The following is a 16,091-nucleotide window of genomic DNA, read 5'->3' as shown; positions in this document are numbered from 1 at the left end:
CTTCAACAACTTCTTCATCTAAACCACCAATCTGAATCAGACCCTATACCAACTAGGCTGCTAAAGGAAGTCTTACCCTTAGTAAGCACTTCTTTACTGGATATGATGAATATGTCTTTGGTAACAGGCTATGTAGCACAGTCCTCTAAAGTAACTGTTATTAAACCTCTTCTTAAGAAGCCTACTCTTGATCTGGTACTTTAGCCAAATATAGATATCTAACCTTCCTTTTCTCTCTAAGATCCTTGAGAAAGCAGTCACCAATCAGTTGTGTGACTTTCTACATAACAATAGTTTATTTGAGGATTTTCAGTCAGGATTTAGAGTGCATCATAGCACAGAGACAGTATTAGTGAAAGTTACAAATGATCTGCATTGGACAAAGGATTTCTCTCTGTATTTGTCTTGTGAGATGTTAGTGCCGCATTTGACACAACTGACCATCACATCCTATTATAGAGACTGGAACATTTAATTGGCATTAAAGGAACTGCATTAAGCTGGTTTATGTCCTATTTATCAGATTGATTTCAGTTTGTACATGTTAAAGATGAATCCTCTACACACGCAAAAGTTAGTCACAGAGTTCCACAAGGTTCTGTGCTTGGACCAATGCTATTGACCTTATATATGCTTCCTTTAGGTAATATTTTTTGGAAACACTCCATAAATTTACATTGCTATGCAGATGATACACAATTATATTTATCAATGAAGCCAGATGAAACCAATTAGCTAAAGAAACTCCAAGCATGCCTTAAGGACATAAAGACCTGGATGACCTGCAATTTTCTACTACTAAACTCAGATAAAACTGAAGTTATTGTGCTTAGCCCCAAACCCCTTAGAAACACATTATCTAATGATATAGATGGCATTACCCTGGCCTCTAGAACCATAATAAGGAATCTGGGAGTTATCTTTGATCAGGATATGTCCTTTAACTCCCACATAAAACAAATTTCAAGGACTGCCTTTTCTCACTTACGTAATATTGCGAAAATCAGGCACATCATGTCTCAAAAACATGCAGAAAAACTAGTCCACACATTTGTTACTTCTAGACTGGATTATTGCAATTCCTTATTATCAGGCTGTCTTAACAAGTATCTAAAGACTCTCCAGCTGGTCCAGAATGCAGCTGCACGTGTACTGACAAAAACTAGAAAAAGAGATCATATTTCTCCCATTTTAGTTTTGCTGCACTGGTTTCCTGTGAAATTTAAAATCCTTCACCTCACCTACAAAGCCCTTAATGGTCAGGCACCATCATATCTTAAAGAGCCTGTAGTACCCTTTTACCCCACTAAACACTCCTGCCAACACTACACTCCCAGAATGCAGGCTTACTTGTGGTTCCTACAGTCTCCAAAAGTAGAATGGGAGGCAGAGCCTTCAGCTATCATCATCTATCAGGCCCCCCTCCTATGGAACCATCCTCCAGATTCCGTCCGGGGGGCAGACACCCTCTCTACGTTTAAGAGTAAGCTTAAAACTTTCCTTTTTGATAAAGCTTATAGTTAGGGCCAGCCAGGCTTGCCTTGGATCAGCCCTTAGTTATGCTGCTATAGGTCTAGACTGCTTCCTGTGATGCACTGAGCTCCTCGCTTCTCCTCCTCCTCTCAATCTATATGCATTCATGTACCATTTATGCATGTAACTAACTTGACTTTTTCCTCAGGGTTTTTGTGCTTTCTCGTCTCACAGGAAACTCCCTAGTCCAAGGGATGACAGCGTGGTCCAGCCTTGACGCCTTCTCCGGCCATTATTGCTATTATTATTGCTAGTCATCTATATTATTGTTATTGTTGTTGTTAGTATTGTTGTTGTTATGCTTCCCTGTGTCGTCCCCCCCCCTCCCTCCCTCTTTCTCTCTCAACCCAACTGGTCAAGGCAGATGGCTGCCCATCTAGAGCCCGGTTCTGCTTGAGGTTTCTTCTTGTTAAAGGGGAGTTTTTCCTTGCTGCTATCGCCAATCGCTTTCTAATGTGGGAATTGTTGGGTCTCTGTAAATTGAAGAGTACAGTCTAGACTTACTCTATATGAAAAGTGCCCTGAGATAACTTTTGTTATGATTTGGCATTATATAGATGAAACTGAATTGAATTCAATTTATTATTTTTGTCCAATCAATCACCATATAATTTTGTTTCTATGTGAGGATCAAAACTTTTCATCATATCTTGTAGTTCATCATGAAAATAGAAACGGTGTGATGGTGGGTTATACAGAACAAAAACATTAAAATTCATTTGAGGTGAAAGAATCACATTTAGGGCTAAACACTCAAGAGTGGTGTTCAGTTCTATTTCTCTGCATTTGTACTTCTCGTTGATAAAAAATTAACATCCCCCCACCCCTACCTATATGTCTATCCTTTCTATAGCATACATAACCAGGAATGTCTATCATATTCGCTGCCACATTTCTGTGGAGACAGGTTTTGGTTAAGCAAAGATAGTCCAGGTTTGAATCAGACAGTAGAGTATGAATCTGATTTAAATGTCTGCCAAGAATGCCTTTGGGTTTAGATTTTAAGTCCCATAACACTATGGCATGATTAACAGTCTGGAAAAACAGAGGCTGTTTTTGTTTTTGGGCTGCATGGCGCTCAGTTTTCCCTGATCCCGTTTCTTGGAGTGTCTCAGCAGTTCCTGCGCCACACCCAGCCCCGGCCTGCAGTTCAGACAGTTTGTGTGTGTCAAATTGAACAGACTCACCAGTCAGGTTGCACTGGGTTGCATGAGAGCAATCTGGTCCATGTGTCTTCTGATGACTGCTATCAGACAACGCTGCCAGATTCTGACTCAGATCCTGCCTTGTCATAAACAGGTGCTGTAGCTCATCTCCAAACGCACCAATCACAGCTTCCAATGCTGTCGCCTCTGTAGCACATTGCCTGCCCTGCGAGATCAGATCCTCCACCATTCAGATATTGGGCACTTGTGCTGGGGTGAACCTGACTGTTTGTTCAATCACTGGTGGTCCGGGATCGAGATGTATATCACCAGCTAGTAGTAGTAGGACCAGTAGGATTCTTGACAAATGCCACATGCCATACTGTGTTGAGAGTTGTGTAGCAGTTTTTGTTTTCTTATTTTTAATCAGTCCCTTTGGTGAGCAGATGGAGTATAGGGCAAGATATCCATTTCCAAATGAGTAAAGTTTTGTTTGATCAACATAGGTTACTAGCCATTTTAGGGTGTGTCCAAGAGGAACCAGTAGGAGCAAACAACAGGTGAACAGCATGCAAACTTTCCCTCGATCAAACAGCTTCAGTTGAAAGATTCTCTCATGCTTGGAGTCATCCTGGGCAGTGTTAAAAACTTCCTGAGAGATGTAGGTCAAGATACCAAGTAGTGACAGAGAGAGTGTTAGAATAAGGAGGATTTGAGTGGAGCCCAACAAACCACTCATGTCCTCAGCAGCCATCTTGGACGAGCACTTCTCTGTTTAGGAGCAGCTGAGATTCTAAAATGAGAATGGCTAGTCCACTTTAAAGGTCAGTCCACCTTCAGTGAGCCTGGTCAGGTGACGCTAACCCATTGTCACTAACTTCGAGGCTAAACCCCTTAACTTTTCCAGCAGTTGGGGAAGCAACAGATAAGTCTTTTCTTTGTCTTAAGAAGCTGCAGCATTTATTAACTGATACACTGTAGCCTATTCTGTACATTTACTGCCAGACTGATAACTTACTGCTAACCTTTTCCTCTGCTCTGCTTGCATTCCCCATCACTTTTCTGGCACTCGCTCTCTGCACTTGCTCAACCACACACTCACTACGCACACACATCATGCACTGCCCTATTCTTTATGGTAGCTACGCTACTCTTATAACAGTACCTTTCACGTAGATGTCCTTTGAAGAATGAGGTGTATTAGAAAAAACACACTTTATTCTCTGCCTACATTTCATACTGTGCATTTTGGATGAACTCACACTGTATAACCTTGGACATGTAGCCACCAAGCCCGTATGCCCATTATTCGTTTTCTTGTTTTTGTCTTGTACAGTGTAGGGAGTAGCTTTGCTTTGAACATGCAATATGTTCCTCTCGACAGGCTGACAGCTTTGATGACACCTGGCACTGTACCACACATTGCCTCCCTCACTCCTTGTCTATAAAATGCATATACACTTTGTAACTGACACCAGTCTGCAATTACATTCTGTTGTGACTGTATGCTGATCCCTTGCAAGGTTTTTCATTAAAAGACAAAAACACAACTTTGTCACTGTCAGCTTTTTATTTTCAGATTTCCACCAAAGAGGAGAGGGTGGATTTGATGCACTAGTCAATTACTCAAAAAATTCCATGGTAACATAGGGTGTGCGTGGTCTCACACATTGTGCGAGTGAAAATCATTAGTAGCCCATTGAGATTATTGATTGTGTGAAACTTTAGCAGTGGTGTTCATAATTCTGTAGCAGAACCAACAGTGGGGAAATGCTGCAAGTGTCTATATGTGTAATTTTTATTTTCTAATTGGTTTATCATCTTAGTCACTTCTATGTTTCATTGCATACACACACACACGCTGAAGCCACAACACAAATGACGGGTGCTAATGTTTAGCAGCATGGCTACAGTGGTAAACCTGTAAACCTATGAAAATTCACTGGTTGCAGACTGAATTACAAAAGGTGGTGTCAACAGCTGCACCAATACACCAATGACAGTGTGCCCATGTGAAAAGAGTCCATCTAATGTCACCCTTACACATATGTTAAGAAACTTTGAGCCGCTTGCCTTGTTACTTCCCTGCCTGTATTTTGCATTTTAATCTTATTTGTTGTGTTCTGTTGTTTTGGAAAGCTGTGCTGCCAAGCTCTGCATACACTAACTCACATCAGATACACACACACATACACACACACGCACAGACACACACACATTGTTCTGCTTTGCATATACTCAATCTAGGACATAGTCAATCAATCTGTATCACATTTCCCTTATTGTCCTTCATGCCCACAGTCTATTTTACCCAAACATACACATAGACACAAAAATCCTCTTTCTGTCTCTCCACTCCACATAGGCCAAGGCTACTATGCAAACTGATCAAAAAACATCAGAGGAAGTCTGATCTCCATTCTCATCAGAGTTTACCCCTTAGACCAAGCTTCAGCATGTGATGTTGTTGGGCCTCAACCATGTGGTCAGACAAAGGCAGGCCTACATGTAAACTCTGAAACCTGACCATGAGGCTTCCTATGTCCTTTAACCCCCGAAACAAAAGAGCAGTGCCAAAATGCTGCTCTCGCAGACTCCATCTCCCATCATGCTTGGCTCAGTTCACACCTTGGTGTTAAATCCAGGAAACTCCAAACTCTCGTCTCTCATTGGCAGAGATGCTCCAACGCCAGAGGATGTCACGGTTGACCCGTGTTCACCTGAACACAACTATCGGATCCGTGAGAAACCGCTGTTTGCAACTCAGCACTCTCACCTAACCCTAACCCTGCAGAGGGAAGAAAAGATTTCTTCACAGAGACGCGGATAACTTCTATGCCCCGCTGTCTACCAAATGAGTTGACTACCCTGAGTTTCTTCGCTGCCCCACTGAGAAACCAGCCGCCGTCAGCCTCGAGGAACTAAGGATGGCACCGCTAGTATGTAGTAGTGTGCATATCTGACCACCGATTGGCACCATCTTGCAATTGTTTAACTGGAACACCGCAGTCACATCTGCCAGTTGGTTCTCACGTGATGTGACTTCCTTCCAAAGTCACATCAGCCATCTTGAATCTCGTACACACGAATACACATACACACACATACACCCACAAACACACTCCACACACACATGCTTTTGACATGACATGACCATACATAGCTGCTGTTTTATGTGTGCCGTTTGATTAGTATTAGTTTGTAGTATAGGGTTTGTTAATTGAAAGATTTGTTGATTCTTGTGGAGATTAATAAACACTGTTATAGCTCTAAAGAGAAGTCTTTTGTCATTATTGTGCATGTTTATTGTGATAAGTGGCTGATTGAGAGACTCAGAGCTTGGACTTAAACCTTTACTTTTCACTTGGGGATGCTGATATCCCAGATATTATCTCTCCTAATTGAACTATTTTGTGAATGGAACTACCTTATTGTTTGGTTATTGGTCCTGGTTCCTGGGTGGTACTCCTGATTTTTAAATGTTTGAATAATCTTGCTCCAGCTGTACTCTGTCCAAAACTACTTTCTATCAGTCATCTTTTTCAGTAACAGGGATATATTTTTGGAACGCCCTACCAATAGAAATAAAAATACAAACTGATCTGAAAATGTTTAATGAAAAGGTGAAACACTGGCTGAAACAAAACCAAACCTGTGATCATTGATCAATGATCATGCGCTTGTGCCAGACACATGCACATGGACATGTACACACAGATAGAGGAACAGATACGTGCAGATAAACAAACATACATGCATACTGATACAGACTATGCATGTATGTACATGGACACACGTACCTATAAGTACTATGCACAGAAAACACATCATTGCCATGAATTAGGGAACATACACACACATCCGCAACACATGTAAATTGATTGTTATATGATGTAAATACTGTTGTTATTGAGAATGTCAATGAGAAAGCCTAACCAGGGACAGGGGTCACAAATTAGCCTTGGCTAGAAGTCCTATATGCAATACATCTGTTTTATTTTAACCTGTTACAATAATTTTTTGCATCGTCCCTGGCAAGTAAACTCATAAATAAATAAAAATAAATTATTAATTAATATAATAATTTCTTGATTTAATAGCAAAATGCACCCATGAAATCCAATAATGTGTGTGTGTGTGTGTGTGTGTGTGCGCGCGCACACGTGTATGCACTTATTTATACAGCCTTTACTTAAGACTGGCCTTTATTTAGGAATTCCCATGGAATATTTAATACTTTATTGTAACGTAATCCTAAGCTTCCTTGTTTTGTGAACTGATGCATTATACACCTTTCTAACAGTTCATATGCATGTGACTTCACTGAAATGTTTTATTATGAAATGGCTGCAATTTGAGTATCATTAAAGCAGCTTAATAAAGAGAAACAGAAAGTTAATGGACCAACCCTGTCTCATAGAAATTACATTGATATTGTACTATATTGCTACAGCAAATATATTTCAAAGGAACTTAATGTTGCCCAGATGTTTTGTTGGGAAACATAGTTAGATACTTTCTGTTTCCCAAGGAGTTGCAAGAACGCTCCTTTTTAAAAAAAAATTTAAAAAGTTTTTGTATTGCAAAATTGTATAGATTTGATACGTTTTTGATGTCCATGTACCTTATGAAGAGCCAGTGTTGTTTTTGTATTGTTAACACTTTAATAGGCCTGTTCCAAACACATGTGATGGCTTGGCTTGACTTGGTTTGACTCAGCACATCAGCCCAGCACGGCAGGGATTTGCATCTCCATTACAACAGGGCTACCTGCTTGAAGGTGTGTCTTTAACTGATGATGAACTTGTCTTGAGTTGAAAAGCATGCAGCAGGCTTTATATCATGGCTGTGTCCAGTGGTCAAAGTCGCGGATGTAAAACAGTGGATAAACACATTTCTCTCCTATAAGTTGTAATGGGAAATTTTCTCTCGAGAAAGAGGGCACATGGAGACATAAAGAAAGCATTAAACATTGTTACTTGTTGAAGCAGTTGTAAACACTGTACAATCCATCACATCATCAGTAACAATTATACAAATGTCCACACGCAAACAAAAATACAATCTTGTATTTTTGGAGAGAAAGCATGTTGTTCAGCTGGCCCTTTCCCTAAAGCCAGCCCTTTCTCTAAAGATTGTGAACTCAAACTAGACAGCTTTATACCTCTCCAGAAGCAAAGCTAAAAACAGTCTGGTCCCTAAATGGACACTTCCACAAACCGTTACACCTTCTTACAAACAAGTATGGTCTCTAAAACAGCAGGCTTAAGACAAAGATATCTCTAGCTAACCCCAGAGGTCAGCAAGCAACCCTCAGATAGAAACAGGTTCAAGAGTTCAACTAGCCTAGGAGTAGGATTTCTTCACCAACATGTATCCCCAAAATGACAATGACATTACATCACATTCAGCTGATAACAAACATTGACTCCTTAGTTTGAAAACATTTGTAACATATATACAAAAGATTTATAAAATGATAACCTACTATTCAATTTTCTTTCACAAAGTTCTTCACAATAAAAGCCTTCCATTAGTTTGTCAGTGGAATATGAAGCAGCTCCATTACGACTGAAAGCAATCAAGAAATCATAACTCCTCTTTAACAGGAAGACACCTCAAGCAGCAGCCATCTGCCTTGACCAGTTGGATCTTTTCTTTCAAACAAGTGAAAAGTTAATGAGGTTAAATCTAGCAGTGTTATTTTAAAGAAAGTTGCTGTGAGTTTACTACTTATGAGGAGAACTAGACAGTCTGTGAATACAAGTCAAGTCAAATAAAATAAAGCAAATAAAGCAGATATCTGAGAGTACAAACAGAAACACAGCAGGGAAACTAAACTTCAAACCACAGAGTTTCAGTTAGAAGCTACAAAAGTACTCAGAGCTGAACACACAAAGACTTTTAAAAACAGCTTTCTTTCTGGTCTCCAGCACAGACATACTGTAAGTGGCGCCTCTCTTTGGGGGGGAGAAGCAGGAGAAGGGGGGTCATCACGGGTTGGCCGCGATTGGCGATATGTCACCGCAACCTGCTTGGAGGCAGGTTGGGCGTGCATTGGCCCCATTCCGGAGATAGTCCAACTTGGGCACGACTCAGCACAAGTAATAGGTAAGTAGCTGTGTTTAAACTGGTAATGGAAACGCAAATGAACACGGCATGGTTTGACTCGGTGCTGCCAAAAGTGCCAATGGAAAAACCCTATAAATCTCTCTGTTCAGCATTTATAAGAAGATATAAATATTTACAAAATGGTTTGTAACATACTATAAAGGTTTACAGCACACTATAATGTAGTTGTATTATTAAATATTTATATACTGCTTATAAATGCTAAACAGGGGGACTTAAAGTAAAGTGTTATTGTTTTACTTATTCAACATTTAATTGAAACCACAATCTTTCACAATCTTTCCCTCACCTTGAACCATCTGCAGGGTCAAAGTCTTTTGTACCCACCCTCCGCTCTAACCACCTCCCAATGAATTTTGCAGGGTAAACAAAGGTATCACTTTACATTGTTGCAAAATCATCGCCAACATAATCCAGTCAATAATTAAGTTTTTTAACATCCATTTGTTTGGATACAAGGATTCACCGCTACAAATAACGAGTAACACAGTGATACTTTCCCTGTGAAGTGTTTATCATTAACATGTTTTCTTGTAAAAAAAAAATATTAGAAGCCTTGTCACATGTACAGAAGGCCAAGAAATTAGGTTAGTTGAGATGCACTAAAATGTGTGTCCTATTTATTTTGTAATAATTTGTGTCTGAGGCCATTTTTATCATTTTACATTGCTGAAATCCAGGGCTCTGAGGGACAGCAGGGCATCTCAACCTTGTGGAGGTCCAGCTTTTATTTGAGAATTTATAGTATATGTGTGTGTCTGTGAGAGTGTAGCTGTGTGTAACTATGAGTGTCTGGTTGTTTTGGTGCATATCTGAGCGTGAATATACCAGAGAGAATGCACATCTAGGCTTACATTCTTGCATGTGTACCTACATATGGGTATTCATTAAATTGTGAGCATGTGTGTATGTATGTGGAGATCATCTGTCATTCTTTTGAATGGGATTTGTGCACAATAAACCTGTAGCCGAGCCCAGCAATGGAGATGGAGTGCACTGTCAGCTGGCCAGGATTTATGGAGGCCAATTCAGCTGATGGGTGCTGTCTGATAAAGGTGATTAATCGTCCTTACTTGCTTTACATCCTGCTTTGCTCTTGCTCCAAACTAGATTAAATGTAGTCATAATTATTCCAGGAAACACCAATCCCATGCACTTTCGTTTACAGGTGGAAATTTTTCACTTTTCAAACGGTGGAGGTGAGAGGATCGAAGAGAGAGACAGGAGAAAGAGAGAATTAGGAATGGCTAGAAGAATGCAGAAAGTGCAAAAAGCAGGGTGGAGGCTTGCATATAAATTGCACTGTGTGTATGTGTGTCTATGCTGAATGCCGGTAGCCCTGAGCCACAAGAAATATTCATGTAATGAGAAGAAGACAGTATGAACAAAAAGGAAAATGCAAACAGATAATAGGCATGGCTGATTGGCCCTCTTTCCTCTCCATCCATCCATCCGTCCTCCTGGGAGAAAAGGAAGCTGTTTAGGCATGGCAAACTTTAGTGGTGCATTTAAGACAACTCCACTCATTAACATCCTATAAATTAGCAAACCAGAGTGAGTATGTGTGAATGCGTGTTTTCTAATACTTGAGGACCAGGGCTGGTTATACAATATTGGGTGACACTTTATTATACACACTATATTAATAAATGGTAAATTGATATTAAATCAAACATTAGTTAATAGTTATTTTACTGTTAACAAACAATAAAGTGATAATTAATAATGTTTACTAAAAGTTATTTTATCATTAGTTTATATAATATATAATTAGTTTATAAATTGTATATTGTATCATAGCTGATAAGTGATGATAACAATTACATTCTAATAACATTAGCAAACAGACTTGTTCACAAGTTTATTGTTGCACACATTATAACTTTATATATATAATTTTATATGCTTTATTAAGTATTTGTTGATGATTACCAAATGAATTGTAAACCTTAACGAAACCATCTGTAAAACATCTATAAACATTAACGTTTCATAGTTTGTAACACTTTGTTAATGGTTAATAATTGGTCTGTAAACTTGCAACTGATGGTTATAATATTATATTTATTTATTTACATGTCCTTTGTAACAGGTGTTACAAAACTGAGTTTTAGAAAACTTTGTAGTAAACTGACTCCAATAACTCAACTTCTGCTTATATCAAAAGTTCTTGATGATCCACCCAAAGCAGGCGCCAGACAATTATCAGCAGGGGGGCACAGGGTTGTCACAGGTGGGCACTCCTTTTTACACGGTCATAGATTGGACTTTTTTTTTTTGTAGTGTAACATAAATGAGCCAGATGAATAGCTATCTATACAAAAAAGAAGTAACACAATAAAGTGGAAACCGCTTATAGTGATCACATCTGTCCAGGTCTAATTGATGAGCATTGATTAAGCAGATGATTACTATAACCATTTGTTTTTTATTTTTTCTTTATTTCTCATTGACATTTGCATATTTATTACATGAATATAAAGTAATGAAATGGGCAGCTTCGCTATTTACTGAATTTTACTGACTGTTTCAAAATACAGTACAGCTGTTTAAATGCTGGCTGTTGTTTCACTGCTGCATCTGGTTGGCTGTTTTCATTGAGAGAAAAGTACTTTCTTTTTCCTGTCATGATTTCAATGTGCACACAACACCAGCCTCAGGTCACCAGCTAAAAGCAGACGGGTTATCGTGAGGCAACAGATGCATATCAAACATGTATCATATCATGGGAGTACAGTAAAAAAAGAATAGAATTACCGTAGTTTTACATTTTTTTCCATATGTTGTCATGTATGAAAAGACCCAAATGAACACTGTAAGAGGACTACCTGATTACTATAAGTGAATTATTTAAACAGCATATGTATTGGAATGATGCTGTCCTAAGCTTTTTGATCCATATAAAGGGTTGATCACTGTAACTGTGATCACTATTGGCAGTTTCCACTGTAATAACAAATCCAACACTGCATAACACTTCTTACGAGAGTAGTTACAAACACAAATTGAACTTCCTCACAGAAACTGCAATCATAACATGCCACGGGGGGCCAGAATTCTGTTGACATAGTAATCAGGTAGTCCTCTTACAGTGTTCATTTGGGTTTTTTCAAACATGAAAACATATGGAAAAAATTTTAAAACTATGGTAATTCTATTCTTTTTTTTACTGAATGGGTCCTTTAGAGCCAACAAACGTCTCACAACCATACTGCTGCAACTTCACTTTAGGCACAGCCTAGTCCAAACATGCTTTATCCTCTGGATGTGTTTTTTAATTTTTTTTTACGGCTAAGCAGCTCAAAGATAGCTGCTTAGCCATAGTTTCCAACTTTCATCTAGCTGCTAGCTACACAGAGCTGCGTTGTGACAGCGTGTATGCGATGTAGCCTAACTTCAGTCACATACAGTAAGAGAGGAAGTTTTCATGAATCTGATAGAGTGGGCATGCTGTCAATCTGCTGACTGACAGACTGATAGCTTGCCAACCATATTAGATTCATGAAAACTCTGTCACTCAGTCACATAAGAGAAAGTTTTCATGAATCTGAAATGTGGGTGGGCAAGCTGTCAGTCTGAATTTTGGGGGGGGGGGGGCACAAAATCCTAATTGCCCCCAGTACCCCTTGTGCCGCCAGCTATGGACCCACCCTGCTACCTTGCCAGTGCAAAACCTCAGTGCCAACCCACAGTGAATGTGGACAAATGCAAAACTAAGGATATGAAAAACAGATATAAAAATTACCCTTAGAACTAATATTGTTGAACATATTCCTGTTTGATTAATTGAAATGTTTTGCTGTGTGAATAATAATAATTATTATTATAATGCCTTAGGTGTGTGAAGCAAAATGTTCAGAGAAGCATTTGAGTCTTTCAGAGCAATTGTTATTATAAGTGATAGGACTGTGCCCATTACTGAAAGAAAGAATGGAAGAAAGAAAGAAAGAAAGACCGAACAGACAGAAAGAAAATGCAAGAATGAAAGAAAGAACAAACGAAGATACAAATGATAACAGAAAGAATGAAAGTTTAGTCTAGATTATTACTTTTTAAGGACTACTTGTTCAGTTTGTTTAGGGTTCGAAGGACAAAGAATGAATGTAATTAAAAGTTGAACTAGTGTTAGACTAGTTAGAGTAACACTAATGTGTGTATGTGCCGTTAAACAGGGGGAGCAGTTTTTGTTCAATATGCACCGTGGTCCGAAATTAAGACCCTCCAAGTGCAAAATGCGGGTAGATTTTATGTTCGGTGAGTAAATCTCTATCTGCCACACTGGTGGGTAAATGTTTGTACCAAAATAGTCATGTAATAAAATATCTGTCATGATGGTTCGGTGGAAAATACTCAAATGTGTCTCTATACAGTGTAAACGCACTGTATTTTACATGCGTCTAAACAGTGCTGTGAAACTGTAAGAGCATTTGAGACCGTCTGAAGCAAAGGAGCGCCAGCCACAGACTGTCTTGAGGTCTCCTAGTTTTACCAAGCGGAAAATCTGCCCACATTTTGCAGTTGGCAATACTTTATTATCTCAATGAAATGTACTGAAACTAATGTATATGTGACACAAAAAGGCAATTTTTTTATTTTGGCTGGGAAAAAAATATGCTTGGCTGGTGGATTTTTTCCTCTACCAGTCCCCTTGGCAGGTGAGTCAAAAAGTTAATTTCAAACACTTGTATGTACCTGTAAAGACATGTCTGTATGTATCTCTACATAAACATACACCACAATACACACATACAGGATAGATCCACAGGCAGTGGAGCATAGGACACTGTGATACAGGGTTTGGGTGAGGTCATCTGAGGTTGCTGCTTGGTTGGGTTGGTGGATTGAGGGATAGGTGATGGGGTGGAAGGACAGAGGCAGAAAAGCAGGAAGAAAGAGAGAGAGTGAAGGAGAAATAAAAGAGATGGATGGCCTCTCTGTCAGAGCAGTTATTTAGAGGAGTGCTGTAAAGCTGTCTGGGAATGAACAGATTTCAGACTAATGAACAAAAAGAGGAGCAGTTATAGAGCACAGACAGTCTCAGCACTTCTACCAAATGAAACCAAGCTGCCACGACACGCACACACACACGCACGCACACACACACACACACACACACACACACACACACACACACACACACACACACACACACACACACAAATACATTGGTGTAGCCAGGCATGCACATACAGATACATGTAAATCTGTCCTCTGTGTATTTCAGGGTTGATTCAATCCAATGTGGATGCTCAAACATTATGTCTTTCACTCATTACATGGAGGGAAAACAAAGAGAAGGGAAAAAAGATGAAAAAAGAAGAATGGATACGAAGACTGAGCAGTATAAATAAAGATTCTTTATGTTCTTCAATGTATTTTGCTTTTCAGAGCGGTGTGATTCTTTACCTGCATAAAACTCAGGACCATATACTGCTCCAACCACTGGATTCAGCTTCCAGCCTGCACAGGAGACACACACACACACACACACACACACACACACTCAGAACAGGGTGAATAGCAGTTAGCATTGCTGCATGAACTTGAATCTGTCTGGAGTTCAAAAACAAACCCTCTCTACAGAATCCCTAAACTATTATCTTTTCTCCTTTAAAATAGAAACTAATAGAATATCCCCCTCACTGCTATATTTGTCCATCAAATGAGGAGTTGTACTGCATATGTTCAGTATGTTGCATCAACATGTTCAATCTGAACATGTCTGTGTTTTAGTAGGATCATGCAACACCTTTGCTGGCTGATTATATCATGTATCTTTCCATAAAACAGAGTTCCATCTATCATTCAAAAGAGTTAACATTGCACTGTTGGGTGCAATGTCTAGTCTGTTGGATATTCATTAGAAAATCACACACATACAAATAATTTCATATGCAACTGTCAAGTGTGGATGTCTCTGAGAAAAAGAGACAACTTATTAGCCACCAGGTTGCTGTTGGTGCCCTAGTCATTGGTTGGTCTGTTATGCATTAGATATGTGCAGTTTGATTTTCTGCATATGCCGATGCAAAATTAAATTATGTGTACATTATGTTAAGTAGCTGCTCTGGTCACCAGCAGTGAAAATTGCGATACTTAAAAGTTTACATTATTCCATACTTCCGTATCTATTGTTATTACCATATTTATATTTCAATTCACTACATTCATCTACTACAACATTTTGATATTTATATCTTGAAATGTATATCTTAAGGTATTACAATTCATTCATTTCTGTTAGGATTACTGAAAAGCAGTGTGCAAAACCAAAATCTACTCACAGTCCACACTTAAACAATTTCATCATAGTTAAAACCACTTCTTCAATCCCTGCTGTTTCCACTCTATCATCCCCACCACCTGCAAATATCCCAATGTCTGAGTCTGCTTCACACCCTTTTCTTAGTCCTTTAGGCTTTAAGAATAGAAAAGATTTAGGTTTCATTCACTTAAATGTGCTTCAACATGAAAAACTGGATCAACTGAAACAAATCCTGATGTTATCATTTTATCTGAAACATGGTTAAAATGCCTTGTGAGTGACTCTGAGGTTGCAATGGATGAGTACAACCTTTAATAGAATGGACAGAAACTCAAGGGGAGGTGGTGTGGCCATTTACACAAGAGCCTCTTTTACCTGCACTGTTCTTAATTCAGTCACAGTTGATCGTTTTTGGCTCTGAGTGTAAATATTGCACATAATTCAATCACTGTGGTTGCAGTGTACAGACCTCCTTCTGCTTCCTCCTCAGCTATTGATGATGTAGCTGGTCTTTTAGCTCCTTACATAAATGCGGAGATGATCATTTTAGGTGATTTTAATTTAAACTGGCTGAGCTCTGCCTCTGATTATCTAAAAGGAGTTTGTGAAAACTTTAAACTCTCACAGCTAATTACTGATCCTACCAGGCCAAACTTATGACTTCTCTAAGTCAACTTTAACTGATTTCATTTTAACAAATAGAAATGACAAAATTACTCATTCAGGAGTATTTGAGCTTGATTTTAGTGATCATTGTCCGATATTAGAAATACAAAGAAAAAAAAACAATGCCCTCGCATGGTGATTAGTAGGAATTTTAAATATTTTGTTGAACAAGCCTTCCTGTCTGATCTTTATGAGAGTGACTTTCATGATACTGTTAAAATCCCTGATGTTGATTTAGGTCTTGACCACTTTTGTAAGTCTTTTAACTCTGGGGTCAATAGGCATGCACCCTTTAAAAATATAGGGTGCAGAATAGGTGAAGTCCCTGGTTCTCAGCTGAAATCTCATCC

At 39.0% G+C, this 16,091-nt stretch overlaps 1 protein-coding gene across 2 annotated transcripts in view; it reads right to left on the bottom strand.

The window, feature by feature from the left end:
* The window catches only part of rbfox3a (RNA binding fox-1 homolog 3a), a 147,874-nt gene that overhangs the window by 38,842 nt on the left and 92,941 nt on the right, over positions 1 to 16,091 (bottom strand). The window contains exon 7 of one of the 2 annotated variants that reach the window (XM_067575749.1): positions 14,217 to 14,279. In XM_067575749.1, coding sequence (XP_067431850.1) covers positions 14,217 to 14,279 — 63 coding nt within the window. The remainder of the gene's footprint in view (positions 1 to 14,216; positions 14,280 to 16,091) is intronic. The other variant, XM_067575750.1, reaches the window with a different exon arrangement.

This window comes from Thunnus thynnus, chromosome 20, assembly GCF_963924715.1.
Source record: "Thunnus thynnus chromosome 20, fThuThy2.1, whole genome shotgun sequence".
Taxonomy (NCBI): Eukaryota; Metazoa; Chordata; class Actinopteri; order Scombriformes; family Scombridae; genus Thunnus; species Thunnus thynnus.
The sequence above is the reverse complement of the archived record's forward strand: the minus strand, read 5'-3'. Positions and strand labels throughout refer to the sequence as shown.